We start from the raw sequence: 20,781 nt of genomic DNA, 5'->3' as shown, positions 1-20,781 counted from the left end.
ATTCATTCAGAATAGATGATGGCTAATTGATCGATTCATTCCGGTTACTCTGCTTTCGGAGCTCGAGTGGAAATCCATATCGAAATAGCTGTCGGAATAACTATCGAAATAGCTATCGAAATCAGATGGACTCGAACTGGTTGAGGGATTCATCTCGTACGATCAGATGAAGGATTTTCGATAAGAAATAGATTATAGGATGTAGATTAGTACCCTGCAATACATAATTTACATATGCATATATAATACTAAAATCCCATAAGCTACGGAGGAATCTACGGAAGCTGTCAGGCAAAGGTAACAATAACAGATACGCTAAGATATGAATTTAACTATACACTGTCTATGCAATAAAGGCAGTAAGACGTGTCTTAGACTTTAAGGATGGTAAGCAAATAATTTTTCGACACTAAATGATAAGCAAAACTTTTGACATGCAAACACGGTCGAAGTCCAGACTCATTAATGCATTCTAACGACTATCAGTTAGACTCACTAATGCAAGACCTGGTTCGCTAAGACCACCGCTCTGATACCAACTGTGAAGACCCGTCCTAATCCATCCGGACGAAGTCCATATCGATTATAAACGATTCACAACAGTTGATTACATTGCGAGGTACTTGACCTCTATATGATACATTTTACAAACATTGCATTCGTTTTTGAAAAGACAAACTTTCATTACATCGAAAGTTGACAGGCATGCATACCATTTCATAATATATCCAACTATAATTGACTTGATAATAATCTTGATGAACTCGACGACTCGAATGCAACGTCTTTTGAAATATGCCATGAATGACTCCAAGTAATATCTATAAAATGAGCAAATACACAGCGGAAGATTTCTTTCGTACCTGAGAATAAACATGCTTTAAAGTGTCAACCAAAAGGTTGGTGAGTTCATTAGTTTAACTTAAACAATCGTTTCCATCATTTTAATAGACCACAAGATTTCAGATTTCCATTTCTCATAAACATACGTCCCATGTATAGAGACAAAAATATCATTCATATGGATTGAACACCTGGTAACCGACATTAACAATATGCATATATAAGAATATCTCCATCATTCCGGGATCCTCCTTCGGACATGATATAAATTTCGAAGTACTAAAACATCCGGTACTTTGGATGGGGCTTGTTGGGCCCGATAGATCTATCTTTAGGATTCGCGTCAATTAGGGTGTCTGTTCCCTAATTCTTAGATTACCAGACTTAATAAAAAGGGGCATATTCGACTTCGATAATCCAACCATAGAATGTAGTTTCACGTACTTGTGTCAATTTCGTAAAACAGTTATAAAAGTTGCGCATGTATTCTCAGCCCAAAAATATAAAGGGTAAAAAGGCAAATGAAACTCACGATACTGTATTTTGTAGTAAAAATACATATGACGTCATTGAACAATGCAGGGTTGGCCTCGGATTCACGAACCTATATCAATTGTGTATATATTAATACGTATAATGTAAGTTACAAAATTTCATTTATTAATATGTATTATTTATATATTATAGTTTGGTAGAATTTATTCTAACCTTTATTTTAAAACGTATACTTATATTATATTTTAAGTTATATTTTATATATATATATCGATTTTATGTATATATATCTATAATGATTTACGTTTATATAAATAGTGACATTAATATATTTATATACATATATTTGTGGTTAGTATTGTATTTATGAAATTTTATTAGTTTGTTATGTGAATTATTAATACAATCCTAGTATATACCATAAGTATATATATAGTGTACAAAAGATTTATTTGTTAAAATAATAATTTAGATAATAATGATTTACTAATAATAATAATAATTTTATTAATAATGATAATACTAATAGCAAAAAAAATGAAAATGATAACTGTTAATGATACTAATAATAATAACTCTAAAATAATATTAATACTAATACCATACTTATGTTAATAATAAGGGTTCTAATATTTATAAAATGATAAATGATAATCATAATAATACTAGTAAATATTAATGATGATACTGATAAATATGATATTATTAATTGTAAATGTACTGATGATACTATTATTTATAAACCGGTACAAATTCTAATATTGATGATAATAATATATTTTTATTTCCTTCATAATAATAATAATGATAATCATAATCCTAATGATGATAAAATACTAAAATGATAAGTTTATTACTAATAATAATATTATTAATACCTATCATAATAATAATAGTAATGTCTATAATACTTTCAAATATGATAACAAGTATGATACTAATAATAACAATAACAATAACAATCAAAACAATCACAATAATAATAATAATACTAATAATAATTAATATATAATAACAATAATAAAATTAGAAAAGAAAACTACCTCACATGAAAAGAGTTTCAAAAAAAAAAGAAACTACCGTCCTCTGGACTCGATCTCGTGACCACATGCTCACACGCAAACACTCTCGACCATCCCACCAATTCTGATTCTCTGTACTAATATCGAATTTAAATTTTATATATAAACTGTTTTTCTTCTATTCCTCTTCTTCTCCACAAGTCTCATGGATTCAACAAAACATCAATAACCAAAAAAAAAAACAAAATCGGGGTTCCCTTTAAAGCTTCAAAACATTACAGAAAAAAAATAATTTGGGTTCTAAAATAAAAAAAAAATACTAAAGGACTACTGCAGCGTCGGTTCTTGGAACAAAAAAAAATTGATTTCGTAATAGATAACATTATAGATAATGTTTATAACACGAAATAGTTGTCTAAACATGTATAAAAACTACTGGAATCGTCAATTTGATCAGAAACATATACACGAACGCGAATTTGTCTCAAGAATAATTGTTGACTTTTTTTAAACTAAACTTTGACTTCAAAATTCAAGATCGATATAAAGATTTGAGAGTTGAGATTTTGCAGATAGATTCAAAGAAAGATTTCTAACCTTTCTGCATTTTTAGATTTTGAAACTTTATTCGAAATTGAATTAAGAGAAAAAAAAATTGGAGCGTGCAGAGAAGAAGAAAAAAAAATATCGCTGTGCTCTTTAATCCCATTGGATTTCCTTTTTATTTGATTTGCAATTATACATAATCATGTTGTAATAATAGAGATCGGTTGATAAAAAATGGAGAAAATGTCAACACAGGTTCACGAGTTGGGAGCAGGAAAGAAACAAAAAAATAATAATAATAGAGATAAAGGATACAGAGGTCACGCGTATAATATAGATCTCTACTGTTTTTTTTTTTATTAATAATAATAATATATAATAACAATACTATTAATATCTAATAATATTAATAAAATTAATAATAATGATAAATATAATATTAATGATAATAATAATTGTAAAAATGATAATAATAATAATAATACCATACTAATTATGATAATATTAATATTTTATCGATAATAATAATATTAGTAATAATAATCTAATATATACATCCAATTTCATCTTTATATGATATAAAGTGATATTATGAATACAAATATTGATATTTGACGATACAAATAACATTACTACAATAACTATATTTGTATTTAAATTTAATTTATTAATATCATCTATTATTATGTAATATTTAATAATTATGTAATATGTATTGTAACATATACTGAATATTATATATTTATGCATTTTAATATAAATATATTATAATATTTATTTACATACTAATTATATTATACTTATGTATGTAATTATGAAAAATATAAATGTTTTATATATGTAAGTATTATATATATTTATTAAAATAGTACATTATTTCATCATAGATATATTATAAATTTCTACATATACATAATATAATAATTATGTATAAAATCATATATATATAGTAATATTTATGTATATATGTATACTACCATATATATAAAATCATGTTTTAAATGTTGAGTAGATGATTAATTATGTATATTTTTACAATTAACTACAAAGTATAACATTGTACATTTAATATTTTGATAACGTTGGTAAAATATGTTTGAATCATTTATATACAATATACTATATATATTCAAAATGAAAATCTTTAGTTATTAAATGTTATCTTTTATAATAACAAAATTACTTAATAGTTCATTAATACTAATATAATTAGTTTTATATATAATTATTTATATTTACATTCTTAGTTACAATTAAAGGTTCGTGAATCGTCGGAAATAGTTAAAGGTCAAATGTTATCATGAAATAGTTCAAACATAATGAGACTCGGTTTAATAGACTTTGTTTATCGAGTCGAATCATATAAGATTATGTTTAAATTTGGTCGGAAATTCCCGGGTCATCACATTCTGTACCTCGAAATTAATCATCGTTCTACGTATCGTTCTATCTATTTTATCTTCATTCGACATGGCGATTATGTAATCTCTAATGTTTTAGAGATTATATATTCTTGTTCTAACGTAAATCAAATGAGATTAATATCATGGTAACTCATTAAATTCATGATTACATCTGAAGAAAATATATATGTATATATATTTTCATAAAGATTGTAATTGAAATTTTTTTCGTACAAACTGTTAATGATGAAAATATTTTAACGGGTAGGTAAGACCCGAGGAATATTTAGATTTCACATTAATAAGTTACACTGTACATTCTTCGAATCTGATTCAACAGTCATTTACTATCCTACTTACATCCACAGATATACGTATCCGTTCACTTCAGAATAACCATTTTCACTCAATTTCATATTGGATTTTGACCTATCAGAATCCAACAAGTGGCATAATGAAGAAAACATTGGACAAAATACAAATGAGGTTTAAGACGTTGCATTCGAGTCCTTGAGTTCGTCAAGAATATTATTAAGTCAATTATAGTTGGATTTATTATGAAATGGTATGCGTGTCGTCAACTTTCTATGTAATGGAAGTTTGTCTTTTAAAAACGAATGCAATGTTTGTAAAATGTATCATATAGAGTTCAAGTACCTCGCGATGTAACCAAATGTAATGTATTCGTCCAGATGGATTAGGACAGGTCTCTACATTATATATGTCTCCGAGACTTAGAACTAAGGAGGACACATGTCTCTGGAGATGATTAAATGTTGAGTTAAGATACAACAACAACAATACTTAATCTCGCACATGATGGGGAGGTGAGATGTATACAATTCTTCTCTACCCTACCCTAGAATAGAAGAGTAGTCGTTTCTCTCCACACATATAGAGAGAGAGCATTCTCCACCTACATGAAGAAAAAGTCATCTCTCTATATACTCGAGGGTAGAGGGATAACTTCAGTTGAACCAACGGCCAAAAATGTTGAGTTAAGAAAAAAATGTTAAATACTAGTAGTTTATATGAGATCATGTTTGTTTTTGATATAATTTCTATGTAACTTACTTTATAACCCCATTAATCAATCGTTTGCTTGCGTTTAATAAACAGAGAATATGATAAATAAAGTATAGAAAAAAAAAAGTCTTGGTAGGGAAAAAAGAAAGCAACAGCTCTGCAAGTATAATCGAAGACGGGGTATTATTTTTATCTTTGGGGCATTGTAAAAAACATGAATAACTAAAGGACGTAATTTTCAAATTTTATATAGTAGAGGGACTGGATTTGATAAATTCGGTGTCAATGATACTAAGCAGTAAAAGCAGTTGCTGTACGGATAAGATGAATTTGGATTGGGAGATGCATTGCGTGTGTTTGGAGAACAAGTACGAGTATTTTTCTGTGCCACGTAGCTCTTTACATTTTTTTGGTCGTGTATACTTTGTTGGGTACAAGTCTTGAAATAATCAATCAAATAGTACCATATTTGCATTCACTTTTTGACGTCCCCTTAAAATGACATCATTGTGCAATTACGTAGTTTGAGCATGTGTCATGCCAGTATTGTAAGTATGTTATTTTATATATCGTAGTAAGGAGTGTTTCGGTTTTAAAGATCACTCGAATTGTTGCTAGATTGAACATATTTCATTTTTATTTGATTATTCTTAATGAATTTTTGTGTGTATGAGAAGAATTTTAGATGTATATGTTCATGGGAGGTACGGATGGGGAACAAGGTGATCAGTCAATACTACCATATGCTTCGGGCTCAAAGTTTTCATAGGCCCAATTTTTATATATATACAAACATAATCGTAGATTTGAGAAGCATGGTAACTAGTGAAACACAACTGAAATAACAAGGACGACACACAATAAGCACAAAAACAACAATCAAATAGCCCAAAAAAAAGAAATGAAAGTATACTATCATTCCTTTGTACCCCTTTTTCAATAGTTTATATTATATTATTCGTTAGGGCCGTTTTTTTAAATAGCTTATATTATTCGTTAGAGCCATTTTTTAACATCGTTCCAGGTACTTAAATTCTCGGGACCGTACCTGTAAATGTTTTGTTAGGCCATTTTTAAAATACCCTTCCTTTCTCATGTACACTACATTATCTTAATGGATTGGTGTTGAGCTTTTCTCATGTTCTAATTAGTAATAACTACTAATAAGTTGTGCCAATGATCTCAACCAAATACATTCTCGAGTAACTTCATATAAGGAAATAGCTTCGGATTTAAGGATGTTGCAAGAATCGTTTGTTTTTAAGTGAAGTATGTATTGTAACAAAATTGATCATCTACATTCACAACTTAGAGTCACTTGTTAAAGACTTATTTCTTCATATTGTATCACTTTTTACAAACACAATAAACTTACAATGTACTGTAATAAAAAACATATTATATAGAAACTTTCAAATCATGAGTGATTGAGTGGTGTTTAATGATCATCCTTCTAAGAAAAGCGAGAATTTGATTATATTCGTCTTTTTCCTATTAGTTGGCTTAAAATAGAGTTAGATGCGTTTTTTACTATAATTTCGCTGAAAAAAGGCGAGTCACGACCCTTTGTTGACAGGTTACCAAATTTCACTAGGTTCGAGTAATGGTCACATATTTTTTTTGCTAAAATAACGATTACTATTAAAATTAGAAAACCTTCATCAAAAAATGAACCTGTAAACCGATACAACCAATCCGACCAAAACGGCTCGATAAGGGTAAACTTGCTAAAACCACAATCAAAAACCTAGACCTGGCTAATTTTAACCGAGCCACTACGGACAATGCAACTTCAAAACGGAACCGAAACATAACAAGATATAATCAAAAACAACCTGCAAAGTGTCTAAACTAAACAAGAACTCAAAACAACAAACTTAAGTTTATATGCAGCTTTACAGAACATGGTTCTTTTTCAATGAAATAGATTGTTTCATAATGAAATACTACAGTATAATGTTGCAAGCAAAAATAGCTTTTCTCATCATATATGCTCTAAGCAACAAGTAGAGTATTTAGTAATTCACCATCGATACTTGAAGTGTTAGGTTTAACAAAAACATACAGAATCAAGAAAAAAAAAACACAAATCCAAATTACCCATCTATGCATCTATCTATCTGACATTTAAATGCGCTTTCTTTGGGGAGCGAAAGATGGATCCAGGATCATTGTGGCTTGCTTCATTTCCAATTGTCTCGAGCTCGTCATCACTATCAATGTTACTTGGATCCGATCTGTTCTGGTGGGCCCTGCGCCTAATAAGATACACGTTGAAATAGTACCTAACCAAAACCGCCATACTCCTCTTCTTAAAATGTGTCGTCATATCATCCCAAAAGGTTATGCCCAAAGACACCGGGTTCGCCTTTATTATATCCTCAAACTTTCTTTCTTCATCAGGAGTCCAACATTCAGCAACACTCTCACCCATTTGATTGATCTTCCATTTATAGAAAGCGGACCCCAATTCAAGTTTAACCCTGTTTCGTTTCTCGTCAATATGAAAATTAACACATTCTGACGACCCTGGAAACGGACACCCACACGAATCCTGCCTTCCTTTTCCGATTCTTTCTAGCTCAATTAGACTACTTCTGACTTCGGATTTTTCAAGAGGCCAAATAGGAGTGCCGAACCATTTGGTCTCGGGTTCGTAAGTTTGTTCTTTCCACTCGGGAACTTTGGCTTGACAATTTCGACCCAAAGGGATACGTTTACGTCTAAAGTTGTAACCATAGAAAGAATCTTCATTATCTTCTAGGTCACTCACGTTGCAAGTGGAAGATGACGCGGGAGAATCTTGAAGTGAAGGTTTTCTCAAAGTATTGACCGGCTTAGTCTCTTTAATAACGAGCCTTTGACTATATCTTGCTGAAGATTTCTCTGTTCGATTATCGTACATTTTCGGATGCATCATCAAATTCTTCTGCAAAACAAAATAAAGTTAGAAGGGATATAAACAACTGATTTTTTTATTCTGATTTTTCCAGCTGAAAATCAGATAAATCCTATAATGGAGTGGTCAAGATACTGACTTGGATTAAAGTATGTCAGGGTTCTTCGTATGTTTATAAGATGTGTGTATAGCTGTTCGTCTTCATGTGTGCGTTTTGTTGTATATTTTTGAATTAAACACCGCAACATGCATGTAATACTATATTATGGAGTGGATTAGTGATAAATAGAGTTCAATTTAGACTAAAAATATTCAATGTATGGACTACTACTTTGTGAAACAATGAAAAATGAAAATTACAAAAAATGCCTAGGGGAATAAGTCAACTTTTTCTAAGGAACCCAAAATGCATAGCCTTGTGACATCATAAGCAAAGGAAATATATAGCTTATGATACATAAAGTTCTGTAATGGGCGAACAATGACTGTAAACTTCTACCGGTAACAGTCATACAATATTAATTAAAGACGGCTTAGTTAACTGGTAAACGGATAAGTTTATCTTCTCAGGCTACTGGGAATAAACGAGCATACGCAGGCTAATCGGGTCATCCCGTACCCAAGGTTGAAAAATCGCTAGTCGTTAACTAGTCGGTCAGGACCTTGCAAGGATTAATCGGCCAAGTCGAGGACTAGTCAAATGTTGATTAACTTTGCCTTTGACTTTGACTTTAGTTGACCGACTTTGATTGTTTTTAACGAATTCATCGAACTTTGACCGACTAAATTAAACTTTCAACAACTTTTAAAGAATAAATCGGCCAAGTCAAAGACTAATCGGGACTAGTCGGATTACTTCAAAACGACTAGTCAGGGGACTTTGACAAACATGTGCGTCCCGTTTACAACCATTTTCGTGGCCACCCTCAAATATGTTGCAAATAAGGTTTGAACCTGGACCTCTTGTGAGGATATCAAGACTTCAACCACTAGCCTATCTTGGGATGGTTAGGCCGCATACATCTGAGTAAAAATACTCGCCCTCTCCTCGTAACATGAATCAATGTTGCAAAACCGTTAACCATGGAGTAATCTGATGTTGACAAACTTATTGTCCAATTAATCAGATGTTGATCAAGTAATCGTTGAGTATGACCGATTTTGATTACTTGGATGGGACCTCTCCAGAAACCGAGTAATCCCCGAGTGATTCTGAGTTTACCACCACCGATTAGCAGCAAAAACCTCATCCATTTACCCGTTTAAGATTTGGTCAAGTGTAATGATTAGTTAACCAATATCAACACGCGACTTAGTTTCAAAACTTCAAACCGGCTAACCAAACTAGAAATTTCCAAATTGGTCAAACAAGCCACATATCTTCAGTTTAATTGATGTTCTCATTCAGGCTAAACTAAGAATGCAGCTTGATCATCACTTCAAATACATACCTTCAAATAGATCCTAACAGTTTTACAAAATGATAGAAACAACTCATGAAGATACCAACTTCAGGTGTAAAGGGTAAATCAAGGTTGACATGTTTTGGTATGTGTATACATGTGCGTATGTAGTATGCAAGATAGATACACGTCTATATTTTGTTGTATAAAAATATATATTCAATCAAATAAAGCAATGTACATGTTATTACAATATTATGGGCTACGTTTGTCCTAAATAGAGTTCACTTTCGACTTTATATGTTTTATGTATGACTAATTTCTGATAAATGGAGTTCGCTTTCTGATATTAGGGGCATAAGTTACGTATTCTCATCTCACGAAAAAATGACTAATTTCCCCTCCTACGTACATCCATATTCTGAACACTTGAAATCATGATTGTAGTTATTATCCAAGTATTTATTAATCCACTTAGATCTTACAATTTTGGTTTCAGTTGAAAATTTGGTAGCAGACAACCCCTTTTAGCTCATCCTTAACAAGCAAACAGAACATAAACAATTTTGCTATTTATTTGTTAACTTAAGACCTCAAATCATGAGCAAAAAACATAAGTTTGGCAAGACGCAAATGTTAAAACCAAAACTGAAAAACAAATGAATAGTTATAATTCTAATGACATTTCATTTAAGCATACAAAAATTTCATAACCTGCGTCATACAATAGACGAACTTGAAGCATATGAAACATAACACAATTAAACATGTCAGATAACTAGTTAAACATAGATGTAATGTCATACTCATATATGAGCAAAGACAAAACTGCAAAATCAAGAAATGCAAATCATAGTCTATTAAGCACTAGGGTTTCCGCATTAAATTAGCACGACTCATAAAGATTATTGAAACTACCATATTATCTGATTGATTAACTAAAAATACCTGCCAAGCTTGTTCGGCCATTGGATCAATATTACGCTTCACGAGCAATGCCTCTCGAGCAGATAAAACCTGTTTCCAAACATATGAAGTTCCATAATTTTTCCATTTGGATCTACTGGGCACCGACCCAATTGCAGGATCACACGGATCTTTCGACACTCTTTTAACCCAATCCAACAACGGCAAATAACGCTCTCGTTTCCTCTTTCGACTCGACTCATTTTCTTCATTCGTACCACCACCCGATTCAATAGCCGCATCATCTTTAACATCTACTCCTTCATCAGACCCAACGCAACTACTCAAATCTTTAACATCCGTTTCTCTCTTCACGCCAGCCATATCCAAAAACTCTCTATAATCGTTCATCTCAATATCCGAAAACAGCTTTTCAGAATCAACAACTTTCATACCAACATCATTAGAACATGATGTTTCATCTTTAACAATTTTACAAAACCATTTATCTAACAACTCAAGATACTTGACATAAACCGCCTGCAAGCTAGCAGAAACATCCGAATCGCACCCTATTTCGTTAGCAACCGAGTCCCAAACACCGTCTTTTGTTACACTTTCATATCCACCTTTCTCTCGTACGCACAAATAGAGCCTCAGCAAATCAATTGATTTCCCATTTTCAAGCATTGAGGGGAAAGGCCTAAAACAAGTAATTTGACAGATCTCTTTTAAAAACCTAGAAACAATTTGATTAAAAAAATTCTCAAATTTATCATCAATATCTCCATACTTTACATAAACCTCATTATTATGTATCTTTTCTAGGGTTCTTACAAAATCTAACGCATACCCATCTGTCAACTTTGACAATTCTGTCATTATTTTCAAAACCCTAATGTAAAAATTAACAAAAATCCAGAAAAATTAACTCAAACAAAAGAACACGAGTTGCCCAAATAAGATATAATAAATTGTATTAAATGGTACAAGAATCAAACAAAATTAAACAAAAAAAATAAGTGTTGCCCAAATAAGTTTATTTACAGATTTAGGGTTTTGTTGAATATTTTCAGGGTTGTTAGATGAAACGAGGGAGAAAAATATTAAAATCCATTTGAACTCCCCGCCTTTTCTGAAAGAGAGAGGAGGGTGGAAGAGACATTTCAAGTTTTTATTCTGAACAAGAAAAAAAAAAAAAAAAAAAAAAAGGAAAATTAATAATCAAAGAGATGAAATATTTACCAGTTTCCTTTCTTTTTTGTGAAGAGGAGGCCCTTGTCTTTGTGTGTTTCCTTTTCTTTAGCCCATTTGGGTTCTATTTATTGTAAAGGGATATTTTATTGGGTGAAGAGATGTGATTGAAAATTTAGGGTTTTTCTTATTTTAAGAATTGGGAAAGCAAGTGTTTATTTGTTGTGAAGAGATGGAATGCAAAGGAAAGGAAAAGTATATGGAAAGTTGGAAATATGAGGGGTGTGTTGTGGGTGGCTTTTACTTATATATTTATTTATAGGGAGGAGATTAGGGTTTCTTATACTTTATAAGTCAAGTTTGATTGCAAACCCGAAACTAAATCCTAATTACGAGATTAGTTGATTGTTGTGGTTGTGGTTATAGTGAATAAGCACTGGTAGAGGTGATATTATTGATATATGAGCAAGAGATGATTGAGATGATGGTGATAGAAGATGAAGAGATATCTAAATAAATAAATAAAATGTTAATTAACTCTTTTGTGTCATAATAATCAAACTAATGAGTCAAATTTGAGTGTAAGCCCGAAACAAAATCTTAATTATGAGATTAGTTGATTGTTGGGATTGTGGTTATAGCGAATAGGTGTCGGTAGTGGTGACATTATTGATATATGAGCAAGAGATGATGGTGATAGAAGATGAAGAGATATCTAAATAAATAAAAATTTATTATTTAACTCTTTTTTGTGTCATAATAATCAAACTACATAATAGCACGAGGAGTAGTGAAGAAATAAAAAAGTGCAATTATTTAAAATAATATTAATTTTATAAAATAATAAAGCAACTTATAGATTGAAATTAGTATTAAGTAAATATAAAATAATTTCATTCAACTTTGACCAGTGTTGTAATTAAACGATGACTTTTGTGATCAGCCTAGAGCAAGAACCAACTTGAGATCGTCTTCTCCCCATTGTTTCCATCTTTTTTATATGCAATTAACTTAGATATATTCCCATGTGGTATTCTTTTATCTTATTTATATTCTTTATTTTGTTTGCTTGAACAACAATCAAGGTCAATCAATTACTCCTATACTGAGTCCAATTATTTAAGAAGAGCGTTTGTAATGAGTTCAGTTACTATTGAGTTATGCGAATAAATGCTTATGTGGTGTTAGTCGATTTTGAGAACAAATTTAATAACGATGAAAGTGGTATAGATAAACCAACAAACCAAACCTCATATAGTTTCTATAAGGGCATATTTACTTTTTAATTAATGATCTATTTCTATATAGTTTTTAATTCTGTAAATAAAGTTGTTGTTTCTTTGTCTCTTAATCTTCAATTAATATAAAAAATGGTCTATTTGTAAGAGACATGAACGAATCACGGATGAACGATTATTTGATCTCTGAGTAGAAACAACACTGATAACAAATTTTAATGTTGAACACAATATTGGTTCTATAATGTCGGTTTTTTTTTATGAAAAGTGAAATGTCCCGTTCATATTGATTATAAACGTTCCATATTAATTGATTTCGTTGCGAGGTTTTGACCTCTATATGAGACGTTTTTCAAAGACTGCATTCATTTTTAAAACAACCATAACCTTTATTTTATCAATAAAGGTTTCAAAAGCATTACGTAGATTATCAAATAATGATAATCTAAAATATACTGTTTACACACGACCATTACATAATGGTTTACAATAGAAATATATTACATCGACATATGTTTCTTGGATGCAGTTTTTACATAATATCATACAAACATGGACTCCAAATCTTGTCCTTATTTTAGTATGCAACAGCGGGAGCTCTTAATATTCACCTGAGAATAAACATGCTTTAAACGTCAACAAAAATGTTGGTGAGTTATAGGTTTAACCTACATATATCAAATCGTAACAATAGACCACAAGATTTCATATTTCAATATACATCCCATACATAGAGATAAAAATCATTCATATGGTGAACACCTGTTAACCGACATTAACAAGATGCATATATAAGAATATCCCCATCATTCCGGGACACCCTTCGGATATGATATAAATTTCGAAGTACTAAAGCATCCGGTACTTTGGATGGGGTTTGTTAGGCCCAATAGATCTATCTTTAGGATTCGCGTCAATTAGGGTGTCTGTTCCCTAATTCTTAGATTACCAAACTTAATAAAAAGGGGCATATTCGATTTCGATAATTCAACCATAGAATGTAGTTTCACGTACTTGTGTCTATTTTGTAAATCATTTATAAAACCTGCATGTATTCTCATCCCAAAAATATTAGATTTTTAAAAGTGGGACTATAACTCACTTTCACAGATTTTTACTTCGTCGGGAAGTAAGACTTGGCCACTGGTCGATTCACGAACCTATAACAAATATGTACATATATATATCAAAGTATATTCAAAATATATTTACAACACTTTTAATACATTTTGATGTTTTAAGTTTATTAAGCCAGCTGTCCTCGTTATTAACCTACAACTAGTTGTTCAACGTTAGATGTACAGAAAAAAATTGATATATATTATCTTGAATCAATCCACGACCCAGTGTATACACGTCTCAGGCTATATCACAACTCAAAGTATATATATTTTTGGAATCAACTTCAACCCTGTATAGCTAACTCCCACATTACTGCATATAGAGTGTCTATGGTTGTTCCAAATAATATATACACATGGGTCGATATGATATGTCAAAACATTTGCATACGTGTCTATGGTATCCCAAGATTACATAATATATTAGAATACATGAATAATACAATATAAGTTAGCTAGGATATGATTAATATAGATTTGTTACCAATTTTCACGTTGCTACAACAAGAAAAATTATCCAATCTTGTTTTACCCATAACTTCTTCATTTTAAATCCGTTTTGAGTGAATCAAATTGCTATGGTTTCATATTGAACTCTATTTTATGGATCTAAACAGAAAAAGTATAGGTTTATAGTCGGAAATATAAGTTACAAGTCGTTTTTGTAAAGGTAGTCATTTCAGTCGAAAGAACGACGTCTAGATGACCATTTTAGAAAACATACTTCCACTTTGAGTTTAACCATGATTTTTGGATATAGTTTCATGTTCATAAGAAAAATCATTTTCCCAGAAGAACAACTTTTAAATCAAAGTTTATCATAGTTTTTAATTAACTAACCCAAAACAGCCCGCGGTGTTACTACGACGGCGTAAATCCAGTTTTACGGTGTTTTTCGTGTTTCCAGGTTTTAAATCATTAAGTTAGCATATCATATAGATATAGAACATGTGTTTAGTTGATTTTAAAAGTCAAGTTAGAAGGATTAACTTTTGTTTGCGAACAAGTTTAGAATTAACTAAACTATGTTCTAGTGATTTCAAGTTTAAACCTTCGAATAAGATAGCTTTATATGTATGGATCGAATGATGTTATGAACATCATTACTACCTCAAGTTTTGTGAATAAACCTACTGAAAATGAGAAAAATGGATCTAGCTTCAAAGGATCCTTGGATGGCTTGAAAGTTCTTGAAGCAGAATCATGACAAAAACAGTTCAAGTAAGATTTTCACTCGAAATAAGATTGTTATAATTATAGAAATTGAATCAAAGTTTGAATATGAGTATTACCTTGTATTAGAAATATATCTTACTGTAAATAAAAAAGATTTCTTGAGGTTGGATGATCACTCTACAAGATTGGAAGTAAGCTAGCAAACTTGGAAGTATTCTTGATTTTATGAAACTAGAACTTGTAGAATTTATGAAGAACACTTAGAACTTGAAGATAGAACTTGAGAGAGATCAATTAGATCAAGAAAATTGAAGAATGAAAGTGTTTGTAGGTGTTTTTGGTCGTTGGTGTATGGATTAGATATAAAGGATATGTAATTTTGTTTTCATGTAAATAAGTCATGAATGATTACTCATATTTTTGTAATTTTATGAGATATTTCATGCTAGTTTCCAAATGATGGTTCCCACATGTGTTAGGTGACTCACATGGGCTGCTAAGAGCTGATCATTGGAGTGTATATACCAATAGTACATACATCTAAAAGCTGTGTATTGTACGAGTACGAATACGGGTGCATACGAGTAGAATTGTTGATGAAACTGAACGAGGATGTAATTGTAAGCATTTTTGTTAAGTAGAAGTATTTTGATAAGTATCTCGAAGTCTTTCAAAAGTGTATGAATACATATTAAAACACTACATGTATATACATTTTAACTGAGTCGTTAAGTCATCGTTAGTCGTTACATGTAAATGTTGTTTTAAAACCTTTAGGTTAACGATCTTGTTAAATGTTGTTAACCCAATGTTTATAATATCAAATGAGATTTTAAATTATTATATTATCATGATATTATGATGTACGAATATCTCTTAATATGATATATATATACATTAAATGTCGTTACAACGATAATCGTTACATATATGTCTCGTTTCAAAATCATTAAGTTAGTAGTCTTGTTTTTACATATGTAGTTCATTATTAATATACTTAATGATATTTTTACTTATCATAATATCATGTTAACTATATATATAACTATATATATGTCATCATATAGTTTTTACCAGTTTTAACGTTCGTGAATCACCGGTCAACTTGGGTGGTCAATTGTCTATATGAAACCTATTTCAATTAATCAAGTCTTAACAAGTTTGATTGCTTAATATGTTGGAAACACTTAATCATGTAAATAACAATTTCATTTAATATATATATAAACATGGAAAAGTTCGGGTCACTACAAAAAGTCCATCATAGAGCTTCAAAGTCCATTTCCTGTAACAGAAAAGGTGACATTTTTGTTAGACCGAGTTTGATGCCCATGCATCTACATATTATGGACCGTCTCCGGTATCTTATCAAACCGACAAATTGAACATAAATACAACACAAAAAGATTTATTATCACCAGAGTGTGCTTTAAGTTATAATGAAATAACCGATTTTTAAATTTGAACATACGATTGGTTAACTTTTTTATTTTTATTTTAGAGAATCAACCGACAACTAACATAACCCACATAATATAACCACCGAAGTTTGGCTTGAGTGGTATGAGGGTGGATCCAACTTGGTGTACTGCCAACCTAGATTCGATTTCACTCCAAACACAGAGTTTCCAACCTTTGAGGGTACTGCCAACATCAATGCGATTTGAGAAGGTCTCGGGAGGATTTTTCCAACCTTCGATGGTACTGTCAACATCGTCGCGAATTAGTTTTCCTCCTAACGCGTGTGTGGGTGACAAATGAGAGCATTCGATGTCGGTATCACCGTCCAAAAAGGAAAAAAACCACATAATATATATTTGTCATAGATATACAGACACACCTCTTAGGAGACTCGAACCCACAAGCTCTTCTTTGTTGATGGACTCGTCACATATTGCTAAGCCATAAGGCCCTTTGGTCATACAATTAGTTATCTAAGGGTGTTTGGAATTGCATTTTTAATAGCATATATACTAACGTGTTTTTCTAAACAGTTGCATGAAAGGTGAAACTGATGATTACATTTGGTTTACGATTTTCGGGTTATATTTGGCCATCAAGCAGCCAGTTTTTGAAAATTAAAAATCATGCAAATGGCTTCGCCCGGGTTCGAACCGGAGACCTTCAGTGTGTTAGACTGACGTGATAACCAACTACACCACGAAACCGAGATGTTAATGAGGTTTATTTAAATGATATATAGCATATATAACGTATATGCTTATAATGAATCTTAAATCATTTGTTAGCTTGACTAAGCATTAATTTTTCCAACTATTAAGTAATTGAGTTTCATAGATGAATCAATATTACGGTATATTCTTTTATTTACTTTCATTTTACCAATTATGAATACTATACTATATACGACATATGTGATGTAGGATAACTTTAATAACATATACACTTTGTTTCAGAGTTTTTAAAGGAATCAAATGAAAAAAAAAAACATGTATAGGATAGAAAAGTTTGTTGGTTGTGTGCTTATACTATACTATATACTATATGTGATATAGCATATAGGATAACCTTAATGACATATTATACACTTGTTCCAGAATCCAGAATTTTTAGAGGAATGAAATAAAAAAAGGAGATGTATAGCATAGAAAAGTTTGTTGGATATGTGTGCTTAAAATTTGTTGTTTACGGAGTATTTTATAAACTCTAACAATTATCCCTGTTTAATTGACACAACTTTAATTAAAAAATTAAAATTAAAATTAAACTTCTTCAACTCCCAATGTCGAGCTTATGAAAATAAAAATACATAATTACGGATCATTGGTGTGAGAATATAATTATTTTTTACACAGACATATACGACTTAAGCTCTCTCTGACTATCAAAAAATATTACGATATTAGTGAAATTCAACATTTGACCTCAAAGCCTTATTTTATTTGATTCTTGATGTTTATTTTGTTTTTGTAAGTTAATGATACGTCTACTGAAATTCATTCCGAAATACGTAAATCATAAGAAGAAATATTCTTCTATATACGTATCAGTATCACATGGAAGTCGATCTCAACCACATTTTTATCAACAAAATCAATAGCATCAAGGGCTTATAATCAGATAAAAGTGTACAAAAGATGTTATCAGGCAATAACAATGCGTAAGCCTTTCAGGCCGTGGCAACACCTAAGCCATGGACATGTCAATGTGCATACGTCATAGATGTGTCACGTAAATCCCATATGTCAGCCTTAAAAAGCTCAAGCACAACTGTGATGATCCGGAAAATTTCGACTAATTTAAACTAATTCTCTATATGATTTAATATTATGTAAATACACACACACACACACACACACACACACACACACACACATATATATATATATATATATATATATATATATATATATATATATATATATATATATATATATATATATAAGATGTACAAGTAAAACACTAATTGCCACTGTAAAAACGACTTTGCTACAGTAAAACACTATTTGCTGCAGTGAAATCGTATTTTGCTACAATGCTACAGTGATTTGCTACAGTAAACATTATTTGCTACAGTACACTATTTGATGTCGACGAACTAGCAAACAAAAACGGAAAATGCGGCCATGCGATCGCATGGCAAAAAAATACTGAAAACTCATGCGATCGCATGAGCTACAGTAAATGAAAAAGTATTATAAATACGTCTGTTTGCTCGACGGATTCTTCACAACTTTTTCAGTAATCAAAATTTATATTTAAATTATAATTATAATTATAATTTTAAATTTAAGTTTAAAAATAATAAGGTATATACGAGAGTGTTTTTAATTCGGGTTTCAAACCGCTTTAAGCTAAGGAAATATTGGGTATTGTTCGGAGTATTGTTCTTGAATCCATGGCCAACCATACAGTCGTCTACCATCATTACATCTACGCAATTTGCCTACAATATTGAGTCTCAATATTGAACTGTGAGTTATAGTCTCCCTTTTTAAATACTTTAAATATTTTTGGGCTGAGAATACATGCAATTTATTTTAAACGCAATAAGACACAAGTACATACTAAATTCTACAATGAGTTAAACCGAAAATCCCTTAGCTTTGGTAACTAGTAGCTGCCAGTACATAGGATATGGACTGGTGGGCGTGAATAATTGTATATGGATCCATAGGGCTTGACATCCCCGTCCGAGCTAGATCGCTAGCCTTTTAACGGACGTATGTTATTTGAGTTTAAGACACGTTGGTTTGCATGTATTAAAACGAATGGGGTAATTATCACTATAGCGTTAAGTTTAGTTACCAGGGTGCTCTGTTACGTAGAATCTATTGATAAACTTTTGATGAAATCTTGTGGTCTATATTTATATATGTTTATGACTCGAGCAATTAAACCTATAACTCACCAACATTCGTGTTGACTTTTTAGCATGTTTTATTCTTAGGTCCTTAGACTGCTTCCGCTGTGATGTGCTTGTTGCCTGCATGGAGTCTCTCATGCTTTGTACAAAGTTTATTGCATTCAAAATAAAACTGCGTTGTGTAATAAATAATTGGACTGTGATGTCAACCTGTAAATTAAAGACTTATGTATTTTGGGGTTTTGCTTATACCTAAGCCCACATATTTATAACTTTCTATGTTTAGAAAGTCATTTATTTTAATGAATGCAATATTTTATCAAAACGTATCATATAGAGGTCAAAACCTCACTGTGGAATCAATGATTAACGTGCCGCGTCAATAGCGATTTTGACGGGTCGTTACAGTTGGTATCCGAGCTTGAGGTCATAGGGAACCAGAAATTACATTAGTGTGTTTAACTGATAATTCTTAGGATGCAATAGTGAGTCTGGACTATGACCATATCTGTTTTTACTGATTTTTGCTTATCATTTGGTCAAAAACATTATATGTGATATATTTATATGCTAACGTAATTGTTGTTTCAATTATGTGATAGATGACTTCTTCTAATCCTATCATTTTGTACGACTCGGAATCGGACATTGAATCTATTATATCCACAACTGAAAAGGGCGTTCCAATACCTATTAAAGAAAAAATTGTGTTAGCCGGGGAATCTCAACTCCCGGTAAACCCAGAGGAGGTTTCAGCCCCACCCAGCTCTAGTTCTTCTAATCCTATAATTACCCGATTCGTTTTAATACACGCAAACCAACGTGTCATAAACTCAAATAACATACGTCCGTTAAAAGGCTAGCGCTCTAGCTCGGACGGGGATGTCAAGCCCTATGGATCCATATACAATTATTCGCGCCCACCAGTCCATATCCTATGTACTGGCAGCTACTGGTTACCAAAGCTAAGGGATTTTCGGTTTAACTCAGTGTAGAATTTAGTATATACTTGTGTCTTATCGCGTTTAAAATAAAGTGCATGTATTCTCAGCCCAAAAATATTTAAAGTATTTAAAAAGGGAGACTATAACTCACAGTTCAATATTGAGACTCAATATTGTAGGCAAATTGCGTAGACGTAATGATGGTAGACGACTGTATGGTTGGCCTTGGATTCAAGAA

At 31.3% G+C, this 20,781-nt stretch overlaps 1 protein-coding gene and 1 non-coding gene across 3 annotated transcripts; both read right to left on the bottom strand.

Annotated features, from left to right (window-relative positions):
- Positions 1-7,230: 7,230 nt before the first annotated feature.
- On the bottom strand, positions 7,231-11,912 carry LOC139844785 (AT-rich interactive domain-containing protein 1-like). Of its 2 annotated transcripts, XM_071835010.1 has the most exons (3): positions 11,789-11,912; positions 10,586-11,246; positions 7,231-8,264 (listed from the first exon to the last, which is right to left on the bottom strand). In XM_071835010.1, exons 2-3 carry the CDS (start codon positions 11,231-11,233, stop codon positions 7,452-7,454), a joined length of 1,461 nt encoding a protein of 486 aa, XP_071691111.1. In that variant the 5' UTR covers positions 11,234-11,246; positions 11,789-11,912; the 3' UTR covers positions 7,231-7,451. The 2 variants fall into 2 exon arrangements, with proteins under 2 accessions (XP_071691111.1, XP_071691110.1); XM_071835009.1 differs by lacking the exon at positions 11,789-11,912 and having other exon boundaries at positions 10,586-11,425.
- Positions 11,913-17,366: 5,454 nt separating this feature from the next.
- On the bottom strand, positions 17,367-17,440 carry TRNAV-AAC (transfer RNA valine (anticodon AAC)). The gene has a single exon. It is a non-coding gene; the product is annotated as a tRNA-Val (tRNA).
- Positions 17,441-20,781: the final 3,341 nt, after the last annotated feature.

This window comes from Rutidosis leptorrhynchoides, chromosome 4, assembly GCF_046630445.1.
Source record: "Rutidosis leptorrhynchoides isolate AG116_Rl617_1_P2 chromosome 4, CSIRO_AGI_Rlap_v1, whole genome shotgun sequence".
NCBI classification, from domain to species: Eukaryota; Viridiplantae; Streptophyta; class Magnoliopsida; order Asterales; family Asteraceae; genus Rutidosis; species Rutidosis leptorrhynchoides.
This window is presented reverse-complemented; position numbering and strand designations above follow the sequence as displayed.

Excerpts from the sequence above, each read along its gene's own strand:
- LOC139844785 (XM_071835009.1), bottom strand. The coding sequence starts at position 11,425 with ATGACAGAATTGTCAAAGTTGACAGATGGGTATGCGTTAGATTTTGTA. Across the intron at positions 8,265-10,585 it reads TGGCCGAACAAGCTTGGCAG|AAGAATTTGATGATGCATCC; the intron begins GTATTTTTAGTT and ends TTTGTTTTGCAG.